Source organism: Globicephala melas, chromosome 14 (genome assembly GCF_963455315.2).
Source record: "Globicephala melas chromosome 14, mGloMel1.2, whole genome shotgun sequence".
NCBI lineage: Eukaryota > Metazoa > Chordata > Mammalia > Artiodactyla > Delphinidae > Globicephala > Globicephala melas.
Window position 1 is genome coordinate 80,960,451 of NC_083327.1, and position 22,875 is coordinate 80,983,325.

Genomic DNA, 22,875 nt, shown 5'->3' on the forward strand with positions numbered 1-22,875 from the left:
ACAAAATTTGAGAATGACCAAGTCAGGTCGGCTTTGAAAGCCAGGCAGGAGAGTTGATATTTTCTGGGGTAGGTAGTGGATCTGTTATAGGTTCTTTGTGATGATAATGGGGGAGGTAATCTGATAGAATGTGTTTTTAGAAAGCTGGGCCTGATGGACTAGGAAAGGTTGGTTAAAAGGGAGAGTTAAAAAGATAAATTGTTACTAGTTGATGATGATATAAACCAGCTGTTTCTAATCTCATTTTACCCCCAGACACACATGACATACTTTTCCTAGGGCCTCAAACTCCCTGAGGGAGAGAATGGTATGCTAGATGATGTGTACTTTCAGCACTAGTGGTTATTACCCTGTCCTTCAACTCGGGAAAGCACACTACTATGAACGAATGAGAGGGACATTAACATTATCACAGATAATCTTGAATCTGATCTAATTTTGCTAATTTGTGTTGTACGGTAGAAATAACTAAATTTGTTATTGTAAATTTAGTTTTATAACTAAATAATAACGAAATTTGGTGTGCACTTACATGCCAGGTGTTATGTTTTTAAGTAGACTATCTCATTTAATTCATTCAACAACTTTTGCAGTAGATGATCTCATTTCCCTCATTTTATAAATGAAGAAACTGAAGCATTAAATGAATAAGCAGCTTGCCAGAGGTTGCATGCTTATGGATTTGAATGCTGGCAGGCCAGCTGCAGAGCCTGTCGATTTATTCAGGGTTCTTGTTCTGCTAGTCACAGGGTCACATCAGACAGTTGTAGAGCTAATATGGGAACTACGGTGGGTAACCTGAACTCCTGGCTCTTAGAGGACAGCTGGAAACTAACATGAACTTCCTAGAAAGGAAAAAAAATGTGAATTTTGAAAATAGCCACAAAAACTGGAGCAGATCAGAGGAACAGAAGAGTTAGTTTAACAATAGATCCAAATACATACGAGAACTTAACGGATAACCTAAAATTTGTATGTAATTAAGCTGTTTATCTGTTAGGAAACAACGTTAGACCTCTCCTTCATATTGTGTAACAGAAATTATGGATTAGTTAAAATTAAAAGTAAAAAGACAGTAGAACATTGGGAAAAACCTAGTAACATAGAAACTTAATCTGGAGGAGGTAGGAATTTCTCTTAATAAATGGTAAGAAAACCCAGTAGAAAAACGGCAAAGTCTAAGAACAGGCAATTCACAAAAGAAGAAATCCAGATGGTCAATTCAGCTTCATTAGTAAGCCAGGCGTAAATGCAAATCAAAGCAATAATGAAATCTAGTTTTCCTTCAGTCACATTGGCGGAAGTTTAAATGGTTGAATCATGGACTACTGGCAAGGAGCCTAGAAGCGGGCACATTCGTACATTGCTATAGGAAGATGGTTGTCTGTAACGCTCTGGGAAGATCGTTGTTGATGTGAGTTTTATAGTGCCCGCAAGGGCAGTTTTTGTACTTAGAAACAAATATTAAGACCTCAGTTTTGGTTTAAATAATATTACATTATTTTTGATAAAAATCCTGTGTTAGTTCTTCCTTAGGCCAAGGATATTATATTGTTACATGTATAAATCTAACAGAGTTTAGCAGTCATTTATATGGGGTCTGTGAACAACCATTTGGTTCCATTTACAACCGAGTTGAATCATCTTCACATTTTAAAGTGATTTATACATTTTATATATTTGATTTCTCTTTAAAGTACTTCAGATGTCTGATCTGACAGTAAAAACTTAAGGACTAATAATAATTCTTAAAAATTTAATAGTTTAAATGTAGAAATATGATAAACCTGAAGTTCCCTTAGTTGTTCAAATACTGTCACAATTCTAAATCAATTGCTTAGTTATAACCTTTGAATTAGTTATAAAATTAGACATTGCAAGTATGTAAAAATACTGAATATGTTCACATTCCTCCTAAAATCCTAAATATTAATACCATGGTTTTCATTTAATTAATCTTTCTGAGGGTTAAAAACTAGGTGTCCACTTCGTGAAGGCTGTTACCAGCCCATTTTAACCGAGGTAGCAGACCCACTAAGGAAGGATGTTACGTGAGGTTACTCACCACCAAAGCCTGGGATGCTGCCTGGCTTTTTTATAGGTGACCTGGGTGTAGGATAGAGTGAATTCAATTGTAGTTGCTGGTCATGTGACTTCATTTACTCTTAAGGAGCCTGACCCTTGACTTCAGGTGATACTTACTGTCTGATTCTTGTGTGCACTCACAGAAATCTACAACAGCTATCCAGGTTGATCGCTAGATTCAATTTTGTGTCTCTATTAACATGTGAAAATACCTTTTCCTCTTGTATCTTTAACTTTCTAAAATTATATAATTCTATTGGATATTTAAGGTGATATCTGGTTGATTTTTAGGTATAACTCATGTTTTCATCTCATTTATAGTCTCTCCTGGTTGTCTGGCATTGTCCATCAAATTTAAAAACTTAGATTCCTGTAATGTACTTTTGTAATCTTACCAACAATGGAGGAATTAATACTGTACATAGATTTTTGTACAAAAAAATTACTTGGAGCATTGGTAATGGTGGCAAATATGCTGAAACAGCCTAACTATGGGGATAGTTCAATAAATTTTAGTGTACTTTATTGATTTACTTGGTTAAATCACACCATGACAGATATATGTATATATAAATATTTTTAAAACAGCCAACGCTTAATATTCATTTATTTATTTGTAACAAATACTTGAATCAGTCACCAAAACAGACAAAAATCCCTTTTCTCATGGAGCTTACATTCTAGTGGAGTGGGAGACAGACAAGAACAAACAATGGCTCAGTGGTATATCAGACTGTGATGAATGCTGTAAAAAAGAAAAGGAAGGAGTGTCAGGAGTGCTGGGGGTCTCAGGAGTGTGTGTTCAGGAATATTCAGTGGGGTAAGTGTCGCTGAGAAAGTGACATTTGAGCAAAAGACTTGAAGCCGAAAAGCCGTGGGTCACGTGGCTCTGGGGGAACAGCCAGTGCAGGGGACAAGGGGAGGGGAGTGTCTGGTAGAAGCGAGAGTAGAAATCTCAGAGTGTTCATATAAAGAGGAGCGGAAAAGTGAGGCAGTATAGCTGTAGGGGAAAGTTGGACAGAGGGGACTCTTAATTTGGTGAAATAACACGTGAACAGCACACGTCGAAAGACACGGTACAATAGAGAAGGGAGAGTGGACAGCGAGGGAGGCCTTCCTTGCTGGAGCACGTCGGAGACTAGCACGGAGAGGGCTGGCGGCCTGGCTGGCAGGCTCTGAGCGAGGTGCTGAGGAGGCCCGGCGGCCGCGAGCTGGGCCCCGAGGCAGCAGGGGGAGGCGCGATTGCCAGGCCCGGCAGCCTCAGCGAGGCCGGGTTGCGAGCTCGGCTGGGCTCGGCCGCGGACGGCGAGGGTGGCAGGCGAGGCCTGGCAGGCCCGGAGCGCGGCCTGGTCGGGCGGGCTCTGGTGAGCGCGGCCTGGCGCGCAGGGTCTGCAGGACCCGGCGCGGCCTGGCTGGCAGCGCGTGGCCGGGGCTGGCGGGCGCGGGCGAGCGCGGCCGGGCGGGCCTGGCGCGCAGGGTCGGGAGGACCCGGCGCGGCCTGGGCTGCGGAGCGTGGCCGGGTCTGGCGGGTGCGGGCGAGCGTGGCCTGGCGGGCGCCCTGGCGCGCAGGGTCGGGAGGACCTCCCGGGGCCTGGCCGGTGGCGCGTGGCCGGGTCTGGCGGGTCCGGGTGAGCGTGGCCTGGTCTGGCGGGCCCGGGCGAGCGCGGCCTGGAGGGCCCGGCCTGGAGAGCGCTGTCTGGAGGGCCCAGCGCGTGGTCTGGCGGACCCGGCGCGGTCTGGTGGCCCCGGCCTGGAGACCGCGGTCGGGCGGACCCGCCACGGCCTGGCGGGCTCGGCAAGTGCGGTTTGGTCTGGCGGGCCCAGGTGAGCGCGGCCCGGTCTGGGGGGCCCGGCCTGGAGGCCGCGGTCGGGCGGGTCTGGCGGGCCCGGGGTGCGTGGCCTGGTCTGGAGGACCCGGCCTGGAGAGCGCGGCCTGGAGGACCCGGCGCGGTCTAGTCTGGTGGGGCCTCGCCAGTGCGGTCTGGTCTGGTGGGCCCGGGCGAGCTCGGCCTGGTCTGGCGGACCCGGCCTGGAGAGCGCGGTCTGGATGACCCGGCGCGGCCTGGCGGGCCCTGGTGAGCGCGGCCTGGCGGGCCCGGGGCGCAGGGTCTGAAGGACCCGGCGCGGCCTGGCCTGGAGAGCTCGGCCTGGTCTGGCGGACCCGGCCTGGAGAGCGCCGTCTGGTGGGCCCGGCGCGCGTGGCCTGGTTTGGAGGACCCGGCCTGGAGACCGTGGTCTGGAGGACCTGGCGCGCACGGCCTGGCGCGGTCCGGAGGACCCGGCGCGATCTGGCGGGCCCGGCGAGCTCGGGCTGGTCTGGCGGGCCCAGCGAGCGCGGCCTGGTCTGGCGGACCCGGCCTGGAGAGCGTGGTCTGGAGGACCTGGCGCGCGCGGTCTGGTGGGCCTGGCGCGGTCCGGCGGGCCCAGCGCGCGGTCTGGAGGACCCAGCGCGCGGTCTGGCGGGCCCAGCGCGGTCTGGCGGACCCGGCCTGGAGAGCGCGGTCTGGAGGACCCGGCGCGGCCTGGCGGGCCTGGGCGAGCGCGGCCTGGTCTGGCGGGCCCGGCCTGGAGACCGCGGTCTGACGGGCCTGGGGCGCGCAGCCTGGTCTGGAGGACCCGGCCTGGAGAGCGCGGCCTGGAGGACCCGGCGCGGTCTGGTCTGGTGGGGCCCCGCCAGTGCGGTCTGGTCTGGCGGACCCGGCCTGGAGAGCGTGGTCTGGCGGGCCCGGCGCGCGGTCTGGAGGACCCGGCGCGGTCTGGCGGGCCCGGCGAGCGCGGCCCAGCCCATTTGGCGCCGTCCTCGGGAGCTGGCCGTGGGCCTGGCGTGCTGGCCGCCGCCCCGCAGTCCTCGCCCGGCTCTCGTCCGGGGAGGACGGCCAGGCTGGCCGGTTGCCGCGGTTGTCTGCCGCGGTTCACTGCCGCGGTGCACTGCGGCCTCTCTCCGAGTGCCGGGGTCGGCAGTCGGTCCTGGCCGCCAGGTGGAGCGGGCAGAGGAAGAAGGCAAGGTGGACAGGCGGGCGCGATGCCGATGGGGCCTGACGCTGAGGGATGCCGGTGCCCCGCGCCGCGGTGGCAGAGGTCGGCCGGATCCCTCCCGGCCTGAGGCCAGAGCCCTCCTCGTTTTCTTTTCAGGGCGAACCCAGCAGTTATGAGGAGCCCCCAGGAGCTCTGGGCACAGGGCCGGATGGGGCCGCCGTGTGGGGGGACAGGAGGCGTGGGGGGAGGGTCTTTAAGGTGGGGGACCCGCAGCCTGGGAGCGCCCCCTCCTGGCCGCTGCGCGCCGCTTCCCACCGGCCTAGCCCGCCCTCCGTGTCTCCCGGAGCGCAGCGCTGTAGGGCGCGTCGAAGCCCCACCCTCTCTCCCGGTCCCAGGCACGCCCACTGTGGGCGGGGCTACGGGCGCTGTCCTCGGTCCCGCAGCCGCCTCAGGGCTTTTGCGCCTATGCAGTCGAAAAAAGATTTTCAAACAGAACCTTGGAGTTTCTGGCAGAGAAGGACGATTCTGGCAGGCCGAATCACGTAGGCAGGCAGGAGAAAGAACCGCTGTACTGTTGTTGGTATGGTGCTGTGGGTCTGAAAGCCATTATCCGCTCTCCATTGGCGTCTTAATTTTTACCCTTTCTACTCTGTCTCTCTCTTTTAAAGATCTCTGGTGTATTTATCAAATTGGACCAGTTGTAATCCTGAGGTCATGACACGCACTCATCATCAATCTGTGAAGTCACCTCTTTCTGTTTTTTAATTAGTTGTTTTGGATAATGCAACGAACCCCTTCTCTAACAAAATCCAGGACCTTGACAATAACCACTGTCTGTGTGGTCTTCCATCCTCCTGTCTCTCTTCACTGGAGGTAATCATTCGCTCACATCCTGTATTTGTGAGCGAATGATTTTCTTTCTTCTTTCCTCTCTTTTCCCAGAGTCTGTCTGTCTTTCTCTCTTTCTCAAATGTCTGGCTGTATGTGGTGTTTTCAACTTAATAGAAAGTATGTATCACGCTGTGTGTAATGTTTTGGGACTTAAGTGGTAACAATATTATATTGTTGAAAAACAACTATATTATCTTTCACTGTGATTTATTCCTCTGATTCCTACGTAATATTGTAGATCTACCAGAGTTAATTTGTCCACTCTTCTCCTGATGGGCATTTGAGTTGTTTCCAAGCTTTTAAGAAATTAATTAATTAGGTTGCTCTGGGTCTTAGTCGCGGCATGCGGGATCTAGTTTCCTGACCAGGGATAGGACCTGGGCCTCCTGTGTTGGGAGCGCAGGGTCTTAACCACTGGACCACCACGGGAGTCCCTGTTTCCAGGTTTTTGCTAGTGTGAAGAACACGAGATGGTCTTTCACATGTTTCTTGTCATGTATACGTCTATGGCTTTCGCTTATGTATTTACCTAAGAGTTGAATAGCTAGGCCGTAGGGTACATGAACGTTCAATGATAGGACACAGTGCCATGCCCACTTATGTAGTGGTTGTACCAGTTCACACTTCCACCAGCAACACAGGAGAGCTCTGGAGCTTCTCTTCTCCCACATTTGGTGTTTAATTTTTGTCGATAGAATGGCTGGAATTGGTAAGTCGCATGGTCTTGATCACCAGTGATGTTGAACATCTCTTTATTTATGAAGGTGTTTTTCTCCTGTCTGATCATGTCTTGTCCATTTTATATTGAGTTATCTATTGCATGTGATCAATTCTTTCCCTCTAGAAGCTTTAGAATTTTATCTTTGCCTTTGATATTAGAATCACCATACTGTGACTAGGTGTGGGTTTTCCCTTCTCTCTCCTCTCAGTGTGTTCTCTCTGTCATACGTCGTTCATTTTATTTCCTAGAATTATAAAAAAACTTTTTTTGTTTTTGTGTGTGAGTATATATCTTCTTGATGCTAGTTCTTTGCCAGCTCTTTGTGTCTCCTAGTTTATAACTTGTTCTAAACTTTTTTAAGCTATTTTTTAAAAATAGCTTAAATAGTTTTCCTTAAGCTACTTTTTCATGAATATAAACTTTTTAATAAGCCACAGTATAATTTTTTTTTGTAGTTAATGCTTTTGAGTCTTCAGTATTTCCCTACATTACGATCTAAAAGATAACTCCAGCTTTTACTGAGTTAAAATTTGGTTTCTGATGTTTACATCTTTTAATCCATTTAGAGTTGATTTTTGTATACAGTGGTAGGTAGGGATTCAGTTTTTATCCTTTTTCCTGTATGGATTGCCATTTTGTTTCCAGTATCATTTATTGAACAGTCTCTTTGCTCACTGACCTGATACGTTACTTCTATTGTGTATCAAAGTTTGACTCATAGATATGTCTGTGTGCTCTCTGTTCTGGTGTCTTGATCTTTGTTACAGTCTGTTTGTCAGTTTATTTGTTCCTGTGCCAACTACCATCATATTGATATTATGGAGACTTTTTATTGCAATAATATCCCAGGCAGACTGAGAAGTGATCAGCGTACTTGTGGACCATTCTAAAGAATTTTGATTCTATAGCATGTATGATGGGAAGTTATTGAAGAATTTCAGCAGCCAAGCTATATGTTCTGATTTATGTTTTTGGTGCAAGATGGATGGGGAAGAGAGGATGGTGAGGAACGAGACAGGAGTTGGAGGCAAGGGGCCCAATTAGGAGGCTGTTGCCAGAATACAGGTGGGAGGTGACAGTGGTTTCAGTAGTTGTAGAGAAGGAGAGAGGTGGACGCATTTGAGGTGCAGGTAGAAGCAATACAACTTTCTGATGTGACAGGTGAGAGGAAGATAGGACTGAGTGCAATGTGTTTGGGGCTGTGTGGGGATGCCATTCCTGAGACGGAGAATTCTGGGGAAGGGGCCGTTTGTAAGCTTTCAAATGAATTATAGTGCCATTTTTACTTTGCTGATGCTTGGAAATAGCTCTATGGTTATGAATGTTTTATGGCTTGTTCATACTCTTTTCTTTCGAATAGGTGACTCTCATTTGAAGAACGCAACCAGATCTCTCCTGGAATTCAACACCACAATGAGCTGCGGGCAGCAGAGCACAAATCACAGAGTGCAGAGTAGCATCACCTTCTTATGTGGGAAAACCTTGGTGAGTCCACACAGAGGCACTTTATAATCTTTCTTTTAAAAACGTTTGTCCTTGGGGTGTTCTTGCTGTAGCGGGTATTCTAGGACGACCAAGGGAGCAAAATTAAAAACACGAGCAAACAGATGAACAGGAACCCCAGCCTAATTACCGTCACCATTAAGAACCAATAAGTAAACAAATCCTAAGCCTATAGTTACAACGTTTCAGTGAAATTTGACCCACATCCTGTGTAAAACTCCAGTGTAAAGGTTAGGGTGTTTAAACTCAAAGCACTGTTGAATGTTTATGTTGCAGCATAAATTTTTTTTTTTCTTTCTGAAACTTCTTCTCCCAGCATTTTATTTTGATAATTGTCAAGGCAATGTGTTTATTGTTTTAAACATTTGTCGTCATTTACATTAAATGGAACATATTAACATCTGTCTAGAAGAAGCCTTGACCAGTGGGTAATGGGGTTCCCAACTTTTGGGATATCACTAGTGTTGAAATGGGACCTAATTGTCGAAAGCGTGATGCTGGTGTTCTCACTATCTGCATATTGTATGTGATTTTTTGATTTTAATCTTTAGTGTTTAGAAAGGGGCTCTCAGCAAATGGTTGCTGGCTTTTAGCAAAAGCAATTTGTGTACAAACCCTGTGAATGTTCTCTAATAAGAGTAAGAATCCAAGTGTTCAGAAAAATCAGGTTGAGTGAAACTTAGGCGGTTACCAGATTGCTTTGAAGTATCATTTTTAGAATTTGGTGCTGTGACTGTTGCATTTTCAGGGCCATACTGTCTTGTCTGGAGAACTTTAAAAATAGAACTTATGTTGTTAATTTTGGACCAGCCTATCAGTTGCACTGCTGCCCATGTTGAAACCTTGGGAAAAAAATCTGTTTGCAGTGGTATGAAATCTGGAGGTCTGAGTTACAGAATAAGCTAGCTTGTTGTTTGAATTTTAACTAAATTGTCTTCAAGAATTCTGTGTTCACCCTGTGAGAACCAGAATTCACAGAACTCTTCAGATTTGCACATGGGCGCCCAGAGGTAAGTCCCCGCCACGTCTCATCAACCAGCCACACTGTGGCTGACCAGTTCGGAGTCCTCGCTGGTCCCCTTCTGCTGGGAGGGGCCGCCCTCAAGTGCAGGGGCGTCTGAGCAAGGCTGGTGTACGAGCTCGGTCAGGTCCAGATGGGCCTCCTCCCGCGGCTTCCAGGAAGCATGAGGTCACATTTTCTGGCTTCGGTTTTGTTGGCTTTTGGTTCAGAGAACATTTGGAGTTTGAGAGTGGGAGGTCAGTGAAGATTACTTCCCATGAGCTTACTGTACTTACATAGTTGGGGCAGTAGAACAGTTTTGGATCATTTATAGCCAAATTCCAACATGATTTTATGAAGCTTTTGTCTCAGAAGTTTTGGGTTTGGGAACTTCTTGATGACCTTGTTTAACTAAAACAGTTGTGTGTCATTCCCCGCCTCCCGCTGCTAGTTTAAGATTTTTCGTTAGCCTTCACTGTTTCTGACTTAAAAAAAAGAACACTTTACAATATGCAGTATGCTAACTTATTTTTCCTTTTTTTTTTAAAAAAAAAGGGAACTCCCGAATTTGTAACTGCAACAGACTGTGTGCATTACTTCGAGTGGAGGACAACTGCAGCCTGCAAGAAAGACGTTTTTAAAGCGAATAAAGAGGTAACAAGGGCCCTTCAAGGTTACATGCTTGTGCAATACATCTTGGGACCTTTAGGATTTGAAGTACTGACGCCAACTTTTTGGGGTAGAAATCTTATTGTGGTTTTCAAACTCCATTTGAGCAGAGATACCATGTGATTTAATTGTTCAGTTGTCCTGGGTGGTTCTTATTTCTACGACGGGGCATTTTAAATACACAGGACGGACTGGAAATGGAATGGCTCACTTGCGTAGAGCAGGTTAGCTCTTGGTTTCTGATGCCATGCAACTCAAGAGCCGAGTCCCAAGTCGAGCTTGGGTTTAGGTGCCATGCCACCTACAGATGGCATTTCCTCAGCCTTGGGGTGGCTTCTGGACGCCTTGTGGATCCAGGTCAGGTGTGCCTGGCCCTTCAGTTCTTTGCCAGCTCACCTCAGAGACTAGACGACTGTCATCATTACTTCCCTTCTTTCTCTGGTATCTGGTCAAGTGTTCCTGGTGGTTGATGAAGCACCCTCTTCCCTAGCCTAGAGCCTCTGACTTCCCCTGGTGCTGGAGGGGGCAGAAGACAGTTTCCTCTGCCGCTTCCCCACTCCCACCAGCCCGGGTCTTAAAGGTGACTTCCTGTGTTCACCCAGACAACAGTCTTCATGGGTTGAGTTTTCTCACTTTTCTCCGTTAGTTTTCTGTTCTGAAGAAGGGTTGAGTTCAAAGACTCTCAGGAACTAGGAACTGACAGATGGGAGTCATCAGTCATTTCTGCTGATGACCTAATGTGTTGTCATTTAAGAAGGGCAAAAAGAGATGTTTGTTCTTAAAAAATAAAACTGAATTTAGGGATTCGCAGGGGGAGGGGGAGGGAGCGGGAGATTAAAAAACAAAAACAAATTTAGTTATGAATAGTAAGTTATCACCGACTCTTCAGCTGTGGCAATCTACAAAAGAAAAGGCAGTCGGAATGCTGCCTCCATGGGTGTAAGGAATGTTCCATGGGAGGAAATTTCAAAGTGTGGGAAGAAGTAAGGCCTAATGAAATGACACCGATATTTAGTAGGAGATGGTGTCAAATTTAAACTTTGCATTTTGAAACTTAGCTTCAACTATTTGCCAATGTACAGTTAACGGCAGGAAAAGCATCTCTGAACCGCAGTGCCAGACACCTTCTGCTCTCCTGTGAGACCCCAGGCCTTCCAGGCCCCATGGAGGCTCCTTCTCTTGGGCCCTGGTTCTCCAGCTGACAGTTATTACACCCATTTTCCCTGTTTTAACCGAGCGTCCTTTTTCCTTGCTTTGCTGAACTGACAGTTGTTTCCCACCACCTAGGGAATAATTGCTTCCCCAAAGAAATAAAGAAATAGTGACTTGTTTTTGATTTTCTTTGTGCTATAGGTCAGAAGTCACAAACTACATCCTGTGTTTGTACAGCCTCAGAACTAAGAATGGTTTTTACATTTTTATAGGATTGTAAAAAAAAAGCAGAGAAGAATACACAGCAGAGACCTACGTCACTCACAAAGCCTAACATGTTTACAGAACAAGTGTGCTGACCCCTGTTCTAAGTCGTTTTGGGGGGTGGGGACGGGAAGATACAGTCTGTGTTTTTCTCAGAAGTGACGTTTAGCTGATCCAAAGATGCAGGAGGAGTGCTGGTATGTTCCCAGTGATCAGTTCTTTGGGCCTGGTTGGCAGCCGGGCTTTACTTGTGGAGTTTTCATTTATCGAGGGCATGTTGTGGGCTAAGCATTAGGAATTTCCTTACATTTTGAAAGGGTTGTTGCATTCATGGAACTCATAGACCGAAGGTATGGAGGGCGTCGCTCTGCCTTAGGTGTAGCTAGATTAGACGGGAAGAACCAGAGAGCATGATGGCTGCAAAAGCAACGCTGTCACCGCCAGCGGATCACTGTGAAGCATAGTCCCTTTTCTCTGTCTTCAGTAGGATTTGATTAGACCTTGCAGGCTATGATAGAACTTCAAAAATTACATGAAATGTCGAAACACTCATCATTCCTTAAACCCCTAGATCCCACACCTTATCGATAGCTCCTCATTTCTTCTGTTGGTTTGGCTTTGTCAGATTTAGAATGGTGTGATGAGCAAAGAACACGGTGGTTCCAAAAAGTGCCTTTTAAACCCACCGGTGTAGTGCTTGTTCAGTGGATTCTGGTGGGGTCGTTTTAGATCGTAATTTCCGTAAAAGCTCGTGGACACACATCCCCTACCATCCTACTCTTGGGACACGCAGAGAATGCAGAACTGGCAAGCTAGTGGTCTTACCGGAGTTACATAAATACGGTTAATGTACATCCGTACACCGTTAACAAGGGTGACTCAGTGCGCAGTGTGGGGAGCTGGCACCAGCCTCCTTCCCCGGCCGCTGCATTCCTGCGCTGATGAATGTCTCCATTGCTCTGCTCGGGGGAGCAGGAAGTGGGAGGACTTTCCCCAGGAGCCTTGCTTGTTTTTCCGATGCTCCCTCTAGTTCTGGGGGGCGCTGCACTGGGCGTGTCTCCTGTTCCTTCCTGGAGTCGGGAGACAGCCAGAAGTTGCTCACGGCCTTGAGCCGGGTGTCCGCATCAGGCGTGGCTCACTGGAAGCCTTCAAGCCTTTCGGTGACATCGAGCTAGTTTCAGGAGTGTGGCCCCATCTTCCCTCCTGCTGTGTGCCGTCCCGCTCCCTCGTCTTTATTTTGTAGCTGGAGAGTTGCTGCTTTGTCTCCTTTCTTGAATTGCTGCCCCGTTGGGTTGAGTTCATGTTTCTGTGTTATCCTGCTAGGGGTTGACAAGCTCTAGATTTGCAGGATTATGGACGCGGGTTACTTTTACTGGAGCCTCCTCCGGGTCTGCAGTCCTCCCTTTCTTGCACTTCCGTTGCCTTTCTGCAGGACGTAGTGCCAGGCGTGGTTCTGGCCTCCTGACCTCACCTGCTCTGTGCCCATGCTTGCCCTCCTTGGTTGGCGTCAGCATCTCTGGCCAGCGTTGTAGGCAACGGGAGACTTTGCTTTAAGGGTTTGGTTGAAGTGAGTTTAGGTGCCCCCCTGAGGCTCCGAGGGGGTGCAAGTCCTTGGGTTCCATCCGTTTGCTCTCCGCGAAGTCTCTGCAAACAGGACAGGGGAAGAGGGTTAGTGGGTCAGCGCATTCCTGCGGGTTTGATAGCATCTTTCTGAGAAACATTTAAAAGCTAAACATTAACTTTTGTAAACGGACCTGCCTGTGAATAGCTTCAGTTTTCTAAAAGCCAATTTAAGGAAAATTATCCATAGGAAGGGATGAAACAAAGTATTTTGAAATGATTGCAGCGAACATGAGTTTTTAGAATACTCCTTGGCCGAGGAGATTAAAATGATATGGGGATGTTTCACGTGAAGACTGGGCGACCCGGGCCTTTACTCGGGGTACATCTCTGGGCTGGGACGCCTTGCCTTCCGAATTTGGTGGAACTTCGAAAGCACAGGGTCTTGCCACCTGTAACGGGTTCCTTGACATTCTTCCTACACCCCTTTTTCTCCCGCTAGCGTTATTGAGGTATAATTGACAAATAAAACTGCATATACTTAAAGTGTATAACGTGATTTGATATACTCCTTGACTTAAAAAAAAAATAAAAGACCATTCGTTCATAGAGATTAGAGAGTGCTCATAAGTTAGAATCCAGCTAGAGGCCCAGAGGAGGAACTGCTCTTCATGTTAGTGAGCAGGTGTTCAACGGACCCCTGTTAGGTTCTGGGTACTGTCCTAAGCCTTGCTTAGGGCTACAGCAGTGACAAAGGCCCTGTCCTCGGGGAGCTTACACTCAGGTTAGCAGGTGGAGGTGCCCGGTGATAGACACCAGTGCTCTGAAGAAGAGAGCTGGCGATGTCAGAAACGGCCCCACTACGCAGGTGGCCCTTCACCTGAGGCCGGGACGCAGTGAGAGAGCCGTGGGGCTCTAAGGGAATCATCCCAGGTAGAGGCAGCATCACTTCCACGGGGCTGATCTGTACCCAGAAGCCAGTGTGGCTGCGTGGAGGGTCCCCGAGGTTGGAGACCGTGGAGGAGCTGAGATTTCACCCTCAGTGTGATGGGAGGCCGCTGGTGGATTTTGAGCAGGGAGTGATGTGACCCAATGGAATTGTAAAAGGATTGATCTGGTGCTTGTGGAGACATTGGCTGGGGGAAGGGGACACGGAAGCTGGAACCAGGGGTCCCGTTAAAAGAGACTGTTGCAGGTGAGAGGTGATGGCAGCTTGGACACGGGTGGTAACGGAGGAGCTGATCCAGGGTTGGGTTTGAAGCGCTGAGAGGACTTGCCGATGGTTTGGATGTGGAACGTGCGGGTTCTCCATGGCCTTCATGGTTTGGCCCTGAGCAACGGGCTGAATGATTGTGCGTTACTGAGGTGGGGAATGCTAGGATGAGAGCAGGTTTTGAGGGGAAAAAAGGCCTATTTTAAATATGTTAAAATTCAGATGCTTTTGTGTATCTAAGTGACAATGGTAAATAACAGCAGGTGACACTTACATCGACTCACCAGCACCTGCACCAAGAGCATTACGTGTATTAACTCGTTCAGTCTTTACAGCAACCCTGTGAAGTATCGATAGTTACTGTTATTATTCCCACTTGACACATGGGGAAACCGAGGCACAGAGGCTCGATTGGCTCGTGGTCATACTAAGTGTCAGCCCCGGAGTTTGGACCCTGGCGTTCTGTCTGCAGAGTCTGCTCACGAACACATCTTTTGTGCTGGCGTTGGCTGTGAAGTCTGGGCTTGCGGGGAGAGGTCACGGCTAGAAACATACACTTGGGAGCCAGTGGCGGGTACCTAATGCGTCGTGCACGAGGTCACCAGGGGAATGAGCGGCCGAGAAGTCAGCCGTGGGACACCTCTGCACTTAGGGTCCGTTCAAAGGAAGTTGAGGCACATTCCCAGCAGGCTGAGAAAGCAGGCTGTGGGCACAGGGACCCCAGGAGCCCCTGGAGGCCAGGCAGCCAAGTGAAGAAAGAGTTTCGGGCAGGGGAAGGCCATTGGCGTGAGGCCGGGGGGGAAGGCCGAGAGTGGTAGTGAGGTCAGAGTGGGTAGTGGCTGCGTCCAGCAGAGGGTGACGGAGAGGGAGAGAGGACAGTGAGGGTGGGCAGGCGGGAACGTCTGCGCTGGTTGCAGGGCTGCGGCGTGGTGGCCGTGGGGGTGTAGGGACGGGATGACGTGCGTGAGAGGCGGCAGCAGGACAGCACGCCAAGGGGGGACGGGGATGGAGCGGCTGGGAGGGAACAGGTGGGCAGAAGCAACCGGAGCCCTGTCGGCCTTGGCTTTGCTGTCATCGGGGAACCTCACGGCGTGGAGACTGGTGTCCCATGATGTGGGGCATCGGCTTTGCTGAGCCCCTAGCCCCCAGGAAGGTGTGTGTCAAAGCCTTGTGTTCTCTCCTGTCTCTCCTAGGTGCCGTGCTACGTGTTTGACAGAGAGCTGAAGAAGCATGATTTAAACCCACTGATCAAGATCAGCGGTGCTTATTTGGTGGACGACTCTGACCTGGACACTTCTCTGTTCATCAACGTTTGCAGAGACATAGGTCTGAGTCCGGGGGCGTTGTGGGTGGGGATGGTGAAGGATTTCTCTGGAGGCTTCAGTATTTTTGCCCCTGCACCGTACTCCTTTGTGGATAACCCTGTCGCTGATTGGGCCCTCTAAGAAAGCTTGTCCCCAAAGATGCTCTCTGCACAACCCTTCCCCTTTGCCCCCAGGAAATTCTGATGCCATCGCAAAGTCCATTCTGACCATTGGCCATGCCAACATGTTCTGTCTGCTGGATGCTTTGGGTTTCAGGATTCTCAAGTAAACCTTCCTTCTCACGATGAGGGGAGAATTGGCTGATTTGGGTACTGGGGGTGCTGAGAGCTGCCGGGGCAGAGGAGACATGGAAACCCTGCCCTCGATGAGTGCTATAAGACTTGAACTAGGTAGAGCCCAGGCTGGGTGATATTTACCCATCCACGGCAGAACTATTTTAGGGCCCCTGTTACGTGGTGGCCTCTAATTTAGGCGCTGAGCTGCAGCACTGAGCACGTGGAGGTTCCTGCATTCTTGGAGAAGATGCACAGTAAACCCCCTGTAACGTGTAAGGTGGCAGGTGACGATAAAAGTAACGCAGCCTAAAGAGAAACACAGCTGTAGTCATTGTGGTATTGCTGCCGGCAGGCTGTACTGTCTGGCTGTTATCCCAGGCACATCTAGTTTGTTCTTTTCTTTACTCCTCCCCCGGACTGGTGAGGTAGCGCCCTGACAATTGGATCCGTCTGCAGTTTGACCAAAGTTATAGAGACAGAAAGGAGTGGATCTAAGATTCGAACCCAGAACTGTCCATAGGTTGTTTCCATGAATCTACTCATCCTTCCACCAATCCACTCCACGGAGACCCTGCCTTTTCTTGTCTGTAGGTGATTCTAAGGTTCCTGTAGCTCTAGGAGAAGGGCTGTGTCCCTTAACTACCAGTAGCACCTTAGTCCCTGTTTATCGGCACCTCTTATGTACCAGGTACAGAGTGAGCATCTTACATTGTTTCGCCCTCACTTCCCGGCTGCCCTGCAGGGCAGGAAAGCTGTTCCCATTTTCCACTTTCAGATTGGTCGTTGGCTTGCCCAGGGTCTCGCGATGGGATGGGATCCTACTCTTCTGGGTTTCCAGACCTCTGCTACCTTATATCACTTATGGAGACTTAAAAAAATTTGATAATTTTTTCAAGGGACCCTGGACCTAAGGTTAAGTGTGATTGCTACACTTGACACATTCTCTGATTCAATGTCACACATTTTACAGAGGTGCTACGGGCCACGAGTCCGGAGGTGCGTTCCTGTCCCACCGGCACTGCCGCCTGCCTGGTGAGAGGGGACCGGGCATTCGACGTCGGCCGGCCCAAGGAGGGACTGAAGCTCATGAGCGATGACAGGTCGGTCTGCTGGTGGCATGTGTAATCTTCAGCAAGAGCCTGGCTTTTCGGGGAGCTGCAAGAATATCCCTTTTCAGCAGGGCTTGCAGAGTTACTACTTCGCATAGGCTTGTAAAGTTAGCGGTCGTTGCTTGAGTCACGTAGGCTTGGTGACTTAGGCAGGAAAATGTGTATCAGGATCCAGCCCATGTCCATACGGGTATCCACTTCATGAAGTCACGCCTACCTTAAGGTGTGTTTGGGTATCTCCCTTGCTTTGTCACCTGTGACGTTGGTTTTACGTCCGTGGTTTTATCTGTTCTTTAAAAAACACCGTCCTGGAGGCGAGTGACAGGAGGGCCGCTTTGCCACCGCCCTTCTGGGTGCAGAGTTTGCTTCCCGACTGGGACGAGGGGGCGCTCCTTAGTTCCCGGTGGGGATGTTTCATTTCTCCTGATAAGCTGTGTTGTTTACACACGTTTTTCTCATGCGTTTGTACCTCTCTCGGTGGGGAGAGGTTTTTCTCCAGTGTGTCACACGTGGCCACATCCTGAACTTGGATCGAGGACTTTGATTTTCTCCCTGTTCCAGGAGCCTTTGGTAGACGCCTCGCTGCACCTGCTCTAGTCTGGAACTAGTGGTGTGTCACCGTGTGCAGTAGATCACACTTCTGTCCCCAGGGAGAGCTGGGGCATAACCTAAATTTAAAAACGTCTGGGAGGTTCCTGTACGTGCGTCTGAATTCGTTTGCCAGAGCGGCCACGGCGGTGCCGCAGACTGTGCGGCTCCAGCAGCAGAAGTTTGTTTCCTCTCAGTTCCGGAGGCCGAGCTGTCAGCGGGTCCTTCTGAGACCTTTCCTCTCGGCTCGTAGACAGCCACCTCCTGCGTCCCCTCACAGCCTCTCCTCTGTGTGTCTGTGTCCTGATCTCCTCTCCTTATAAGGACACCCATACTGTCCGATTAGGGCCCACAGCAGCGAACTCAACTTAATCACCTCTTCCAAGGCCCCGTTTCCAAATACGGTCACATCCTGAGGTCCTGGGGGTTAGGGCTTCAACATACGAAGTTTGAGGGGACACAGTTCAGCCTGTCGCACCGTCCTAAGTGATAAATGGGTGTCTTTCCCTACTGGGAGGGCTAGAGACGAATTCGGAAAGCGTGGGCGTCGAGCGAAAGCCTGAGCGTGTATTCAGAGGAAAGGAAGATCATCTGTTTTCGGTGGTCCTGTGGCCGGTGCACCGGGAACTGTGGCCACAACCCACAGCTAGGCCAGCACCCCCATGGGCGGTTCCAGGCTCTGCCTGGCCGCGGGAGGCCGTGTCGCCAGCACGCTGGGCTGTCTTCAGGCTTAAAAAAAAAAAAGATCTTCCGCTTGCACTGAGAAGTGGTCGTTTAGAGAAGAAGTGGTTGTGTAGCCTTGCGGGCTGAAATGCAATTGGCCGGCCGGGCGGTGTTTGTTTTGTTTTGTTAGATTGTTTATAATATTTTTTGTTGTACTCAAACAGCTTTTCTTAGTATTTAAGTTTATATGTTGGTTGTTCTACTTATTTTTTTAAAGCACTCATTGAAGTTTACTTAAAAAAATTTTTTTTTTCCCAAATGGAAATAAATTTAACTGACTTCGTACTATGGCTCCTTTCACAGCGTAAGCTTCTGGTCTCCCTTTCTGCACACGTGGGGAAAGGGAGAACAGACGCTTGAGCTGACGGCTCAGGGCAGCAGACTAATTGGAATGTAATTTGTACTTTCGTAACCCTAACCCTCTTTTCTCGACGTGTGTCCTCCAGGCTTGTCCTGAGTTATGTGAAAGAAGGGGCAGTTCACCCAGACTTCTGTGAGGGTCACAGCCCGGCAGTGACTATCACGTTCGTCTGCCCGTCGGAGCGCAGAGAGGTGAGTGGCTTGTCTGAGAGGACGCCCCAGTGGCGTGAGCACAAGTCAGGGTGGGGCTGGTGCAGGACAGATGCCTCCGTGGAGGTGGCAGCCATGCTTCCCGGGACTGACTCGGACGCACGTGCTTGGCTTGCTGTTTGCTGTTTCTCAGCGATCCGGGGGGTGTCTATGCTAAGAGAATGGTGTTTTGTTCAGGGTTCGAGTGCGGTGTTAAGTGTTTCATAGACGGATTTAAAAAAATTGTAGAGCGATGCTGGTTGGAATGAATATTTGAAAAGACCGTACGTATCATCCTAAACCTGTGATTTCACGTCTGTTAGTGCTTCAGATGAGGCACGGTAAAAATAGCTAATTGGTTTCTAGCAACATAGTGAGAAGGGAGTAGTACAGATGGCATGTAGACCTGGCAGAAGTGGCTCGGGCCAGCGGCTGAGGTGCCGGGGGTGGGTACCAGTGTAGGAGAATTAGAGCCAGAAGCGGGGAGGTTCCTGCCAACTCAGAGTGGAGCGTGTCACCCCGTCGCCTGCCCGCCTCCGCCCTGCCCCCCCACACTCTCCCAGGCAGTTGACCACCCTGTCCTCTGGCTGTTTACTCAATTCGAGTGCGGTTGTAAACTCCTTGAGGGTAGGGCCTGCGTCTGGGGTGTCCTTGGGCCCCGTGCCCAGTGGTGTCTCACCGGTCCACTGCTGCTTAAGTGTCTTTGCAGATGCGGTGCAGATGAGGGGAGACATCCCCAGGGAGGAAGGAAGGGTAGGGCTTTCCTCCAATTTATTTCTGCCTTCTCCTTGTAGAATGAAGTAGGAGGAACTGAATTCTTTTGCCAAAGAATGTCCTCCCCTCCCCCCAAACAAACATGGAATTTGCTCTGGTTTCTGGCAGGCAACTGGCCTGTTGTGTGCGTGTGCGTGTGTGTGTGTGCGTGTGTGTGTGTGTGTGTGTAGGGGGGTGTGTATGGAGACAGAAGTGCAGTCCAGCCAGCTTTCCATTCGTTGTCCCCAGACTTCTAGGGTCGCGTGATGTCCGCTCAGCAGAGACCTGACTGACCAGTAATCAGCGTTAGTCCTGAACGTGATATTGAGGACTGTTTATTTATACTATCCATCCTACAGATGTGAATCAAAATCTTTTGAGCCTGATGAGATGTTCTAAGCCGGCAGTGGTTTCAGTGTTTCCCTTTCTTACTTGTGCTGCATTCAGTGAGAAATCATTTCACACTATCACGAGGGAGAGAATGGAGAGTTCCCCTCTGTTCTCCATGGGATGTGAGGCCGTTGGGCTGGTGGGCTATCAGTGGAGCTGAGGGTTCTGTTTCCAGCCTGACTGTTCCCTGGGTAGAACTCGGGTGACGTGGGCTTGGACCCCTTAATACTTGAAGGTTTACTGAAGAATTTCCACTGGCTCATTGAATGCCTCTAGGAGCCGGAACTTGAGTAAACATTCACCTTGCCACACAGATCTTTTTAGAAGAGTTTTATTGAATTTATGTACTATAAAAATACACCTGTTTTAAGTACAATTTAACGGTTAGTAGTGTACTAACAAAATTGCACAGTCAGCGCCACGGTCCGTGTTAGAACTTTTCCATTACCCCGGAGAAGCCTGCTGCCCAGTTGCCATCACTCCCCTGCTCCCCCAGCCCCGGCAGCTGGGGACCACCTTTCTGTCTCGCCTTTCCTGACATCCCACACAAGTGGAGTCGCACAGCACGTGGTGTCCAGCTTCTCTCACTCAGCACTTGGTCCACATCCCTGTATGTATGTCTGACTGCTCTGAGCCAAGGGCTTAACGCGTAGATTCTGAGTCAGTAGTCGGGGCTGGACTGCAGCTCCGCACCTCACTAATCATGTGACGGGAAACCCGGCGCTTAGTCCCGTGCCTGGCACGTAGCAGGTGCTTAGACGCTTGCAGAGTGAGGGGCCTGGAATCAGCACAGCTACTCCTGATGCTAAGGCCAGGGAGACGTTTCTCCCAGGGAAGGTTAGAAAGATGACACCGCCCCCCGGTGAACAGTGACTTCGTGGCATCCTTCCCAGAAGCCGGGTGTGTGGTGGGCGATACCCTGGCTTCACCCAGGGGCAGGAACAGTTGTGAATACAGGTGAAGTGTGCCCTAGAGCCATGGACGTTCCCGTGGAAAGGGGTTAGGGACCATCTCCCCAGATGCATGCAGGCTCAGTGATGTCCACCCAGCGGGCAGGGGCGGGGGGGGGTCCATCTGGCACAGGCTCAGCGGCACCTGTGATTGAAAGGAGTGCACGGACCACAGGCCCTTCACACGTCATGACTGCTTGCCAGGGGCGTGGTGGGTGGGTGATACCGCGTTCAGGGCGGGCTCACAGGCTGACGCTTGCGCGTGACTCTGGAAGGGACTGGAAGGGTTTCAAGGAAATGCAGTCGTTGTAAGGCAGACAAAAGAACAGAAAAATGTCAAACCCCAGTAACATACCTTTGGCTTTTCAGCAGCACAGAAACATCTGCATTTAAGCTTCATGAAAAGAATTAATTTGATTCCTTTCACCCCGTCCACGATAGGGCACCCTTCCCAAGCTCACGGCGAAATCCCACTGCCGCTTTGAAATCGAGTGGATCACTGAGTACGCCTGCCACAGGGATTACCTGGAAAGTGGGAACTGCTCTCTGAGCAGCGAGCAGCACGACGTCGCCATTGACCTCCAGCCGCTCAGCCAGCTCGGAGGTGAGTGGGTGCCTGGGGGCCGGGAAGTGGGAGAGGGAATGAGAGCCCAGGGGCCGAGCTCCCCCTGCCTTGGGGTGGGCGTTTCGAGTTTGATGCTGTCACTTTGCCACCCACACCTGTGTGCGTAACAGGGCCTCTTCTTGTTTATTCCCTTTTCCTTAGCTTCAAACTCCTCGTACTATACCGCAGAGGGGGAGGAATATGTTTTTTATTTGAATGTCTGTGGAGGAACTGAAGCACACATCTGTGACAAGAAGGATGCTGCAGTTTGCCAAGTGAAGAAGTCAGATTCCACTCAAGTCAAAGTGGCAGGGAAGCTCCAGGGCCAAACCCTTCGGTGCGTACGGCCTCCACGTAACTTCCGGTGCATCGCGCGTGTTCCTGTGGAACGTAACATACTCCCCCGCCTTCCTCCTCCTTCCACCTTCCGCAGAGCACAGGGAAATCAGTTAAGCTGGCATGATTTTCCTGCATGAGTCAGGCAGGTGCCGTTTGTCCCTGACCAGTGGATGCTTTTCCTGGCTTTACAGTAAGAATGCTTCTGTTAATGTGGTTTCGCTTTATAATCTGTTGTTTGCAGGGAACCGTACTGTAGGAAAGCTATTTCATTAGTTGATATGGCTTTTGTATGTTACAATTTACGTTTCCGAGGAGTTTTGATTTTTCTCTGGTGGTTTGAGAATCTGAAACACCATTGGCATCACACACAAGCGTTGAACAACTAGGAAAACGCATTCATCACAATTCTCGTGACCCTTCCCTCGGTAGCTACCTTCACAAAAGCTTTATCAGAATGTAGTTTCTCTGACCTGAGGGACCAGGATCCCTCAGGTCAGACTTCATGGCAGCTGCTGGAAAAGCTGTGTCTTCTTGGGCGTTACTTATCTTGTACCAAATCCGAAAATGAGAGCAGAAGAGGCCTCATGGTCCTAGCAAAACCTTCAGTGCCTTTTCCCAGCCAGTTATTACTTTGAAGTAAGAGGACGAGAAGCCCGTCCATTTGGAACTCCTCTCCTGTAGACGGTTCTTCCCCAGCCTGCGAGAGGGCTCGCTGTTTTGTGTCGCTGCTGCTCTGTGGATGGTATGCGAAGGCTCACTGTAGAAATGTTTAAGGATTCAAGTTTCTTTCTTGGTTCTACCAAACACGTGCGTGTGTGTATCACAAAAACCTAGGTACTCAGACGGAGACCTCACCTTGGTATATTTCGGGGGCGACACGTGCAGCTCCGGCTTCCAGCGGATGAGCGTCATCAACTTCGCGTGCAATCAGACCGCGGGTGAGTGCGCCCTGGGTCAGCCGCGTCCCTGCGCGGGTGGGCGGGCTCCGTGGAAACGTGGAGCGCTGAGTGGGGTGCTCAGACGTCCTCCTGCAGACGTGGCCCCTTTGAGGCCCCCTCTGTCGTAGCGGGTAGGAGTACCCCACCCCGCCCTGCCGACGCCTGACACACACGTCTTGTTTCCGTTTTCTGTTTGTGTGGGGACTGGGCCCAGCGTCAGGCTCGCTGGGAAAGCCTCTCTGTCCTGAATGCTGGCTCTCCCGGAGTGCGCTCAAAGCCGGCAGTCTGGGTTTACTCA

The 22,875-nt window shown here is 50.1% G+C and overlaps 1 protein-coding gene across 2 annotated transcripts in view; it reads left to right on the forward strand.

Moving 5' to 3' along the window:
- Positions 1 to 22,875, forward strand: part of IGF2R (insulin like growth factor 2 receptor) — a 108,747-nt gene that overhangs the window by 22,127 nt on the left and 63,745 nt on the right. The window contains exons 1-9 of one of the 2 annotated variants that reach the window (XM_060283282.1): positions 5,532 to 6,661; positions 8,034 to 8,158; positions 9,732 to 9,830; positions 15,228 to 15,360; positions 16,605 to 16,734; positions 18,501 to 18,606; positions 21,138 to 21,300; positions 21,463 to 21,637; positions 22,474 to 22,577. In XM_060283282.1, coding sequence (XP_060139265.1) covers positions 6,649 to 6,661; positions 8,034 to 8,158; positions 9,732 to 9,830; positions 15,228 to 15,360; positions 16,605 to 16,734; positions 18,501 to 18,606; positions 21,138 to 21,300; positions 21,463 to 21,637; positions 22,474 to 22,577 — 1,048 coding nt within the window. In that variant the 5' untranslated portion in view covers positions 5,532 to 6,648. Of the gene's footprint in view, positions 1 to 5,531; positions 6,662 to 8,033; positions 8,159 to 9,731; positions 9,831 to 15,227; positions 15,361 to 16,604; positions 16,735 to 18,500; positions 18,607 to 21,137; positions 21,301 to 21,462; positions 21,638 to 22,473; positions 22,578 to 22,875 lie in introns of those variants that run through there. The other variant, XM_030853009.2, reaches the window with a different exon arrangement.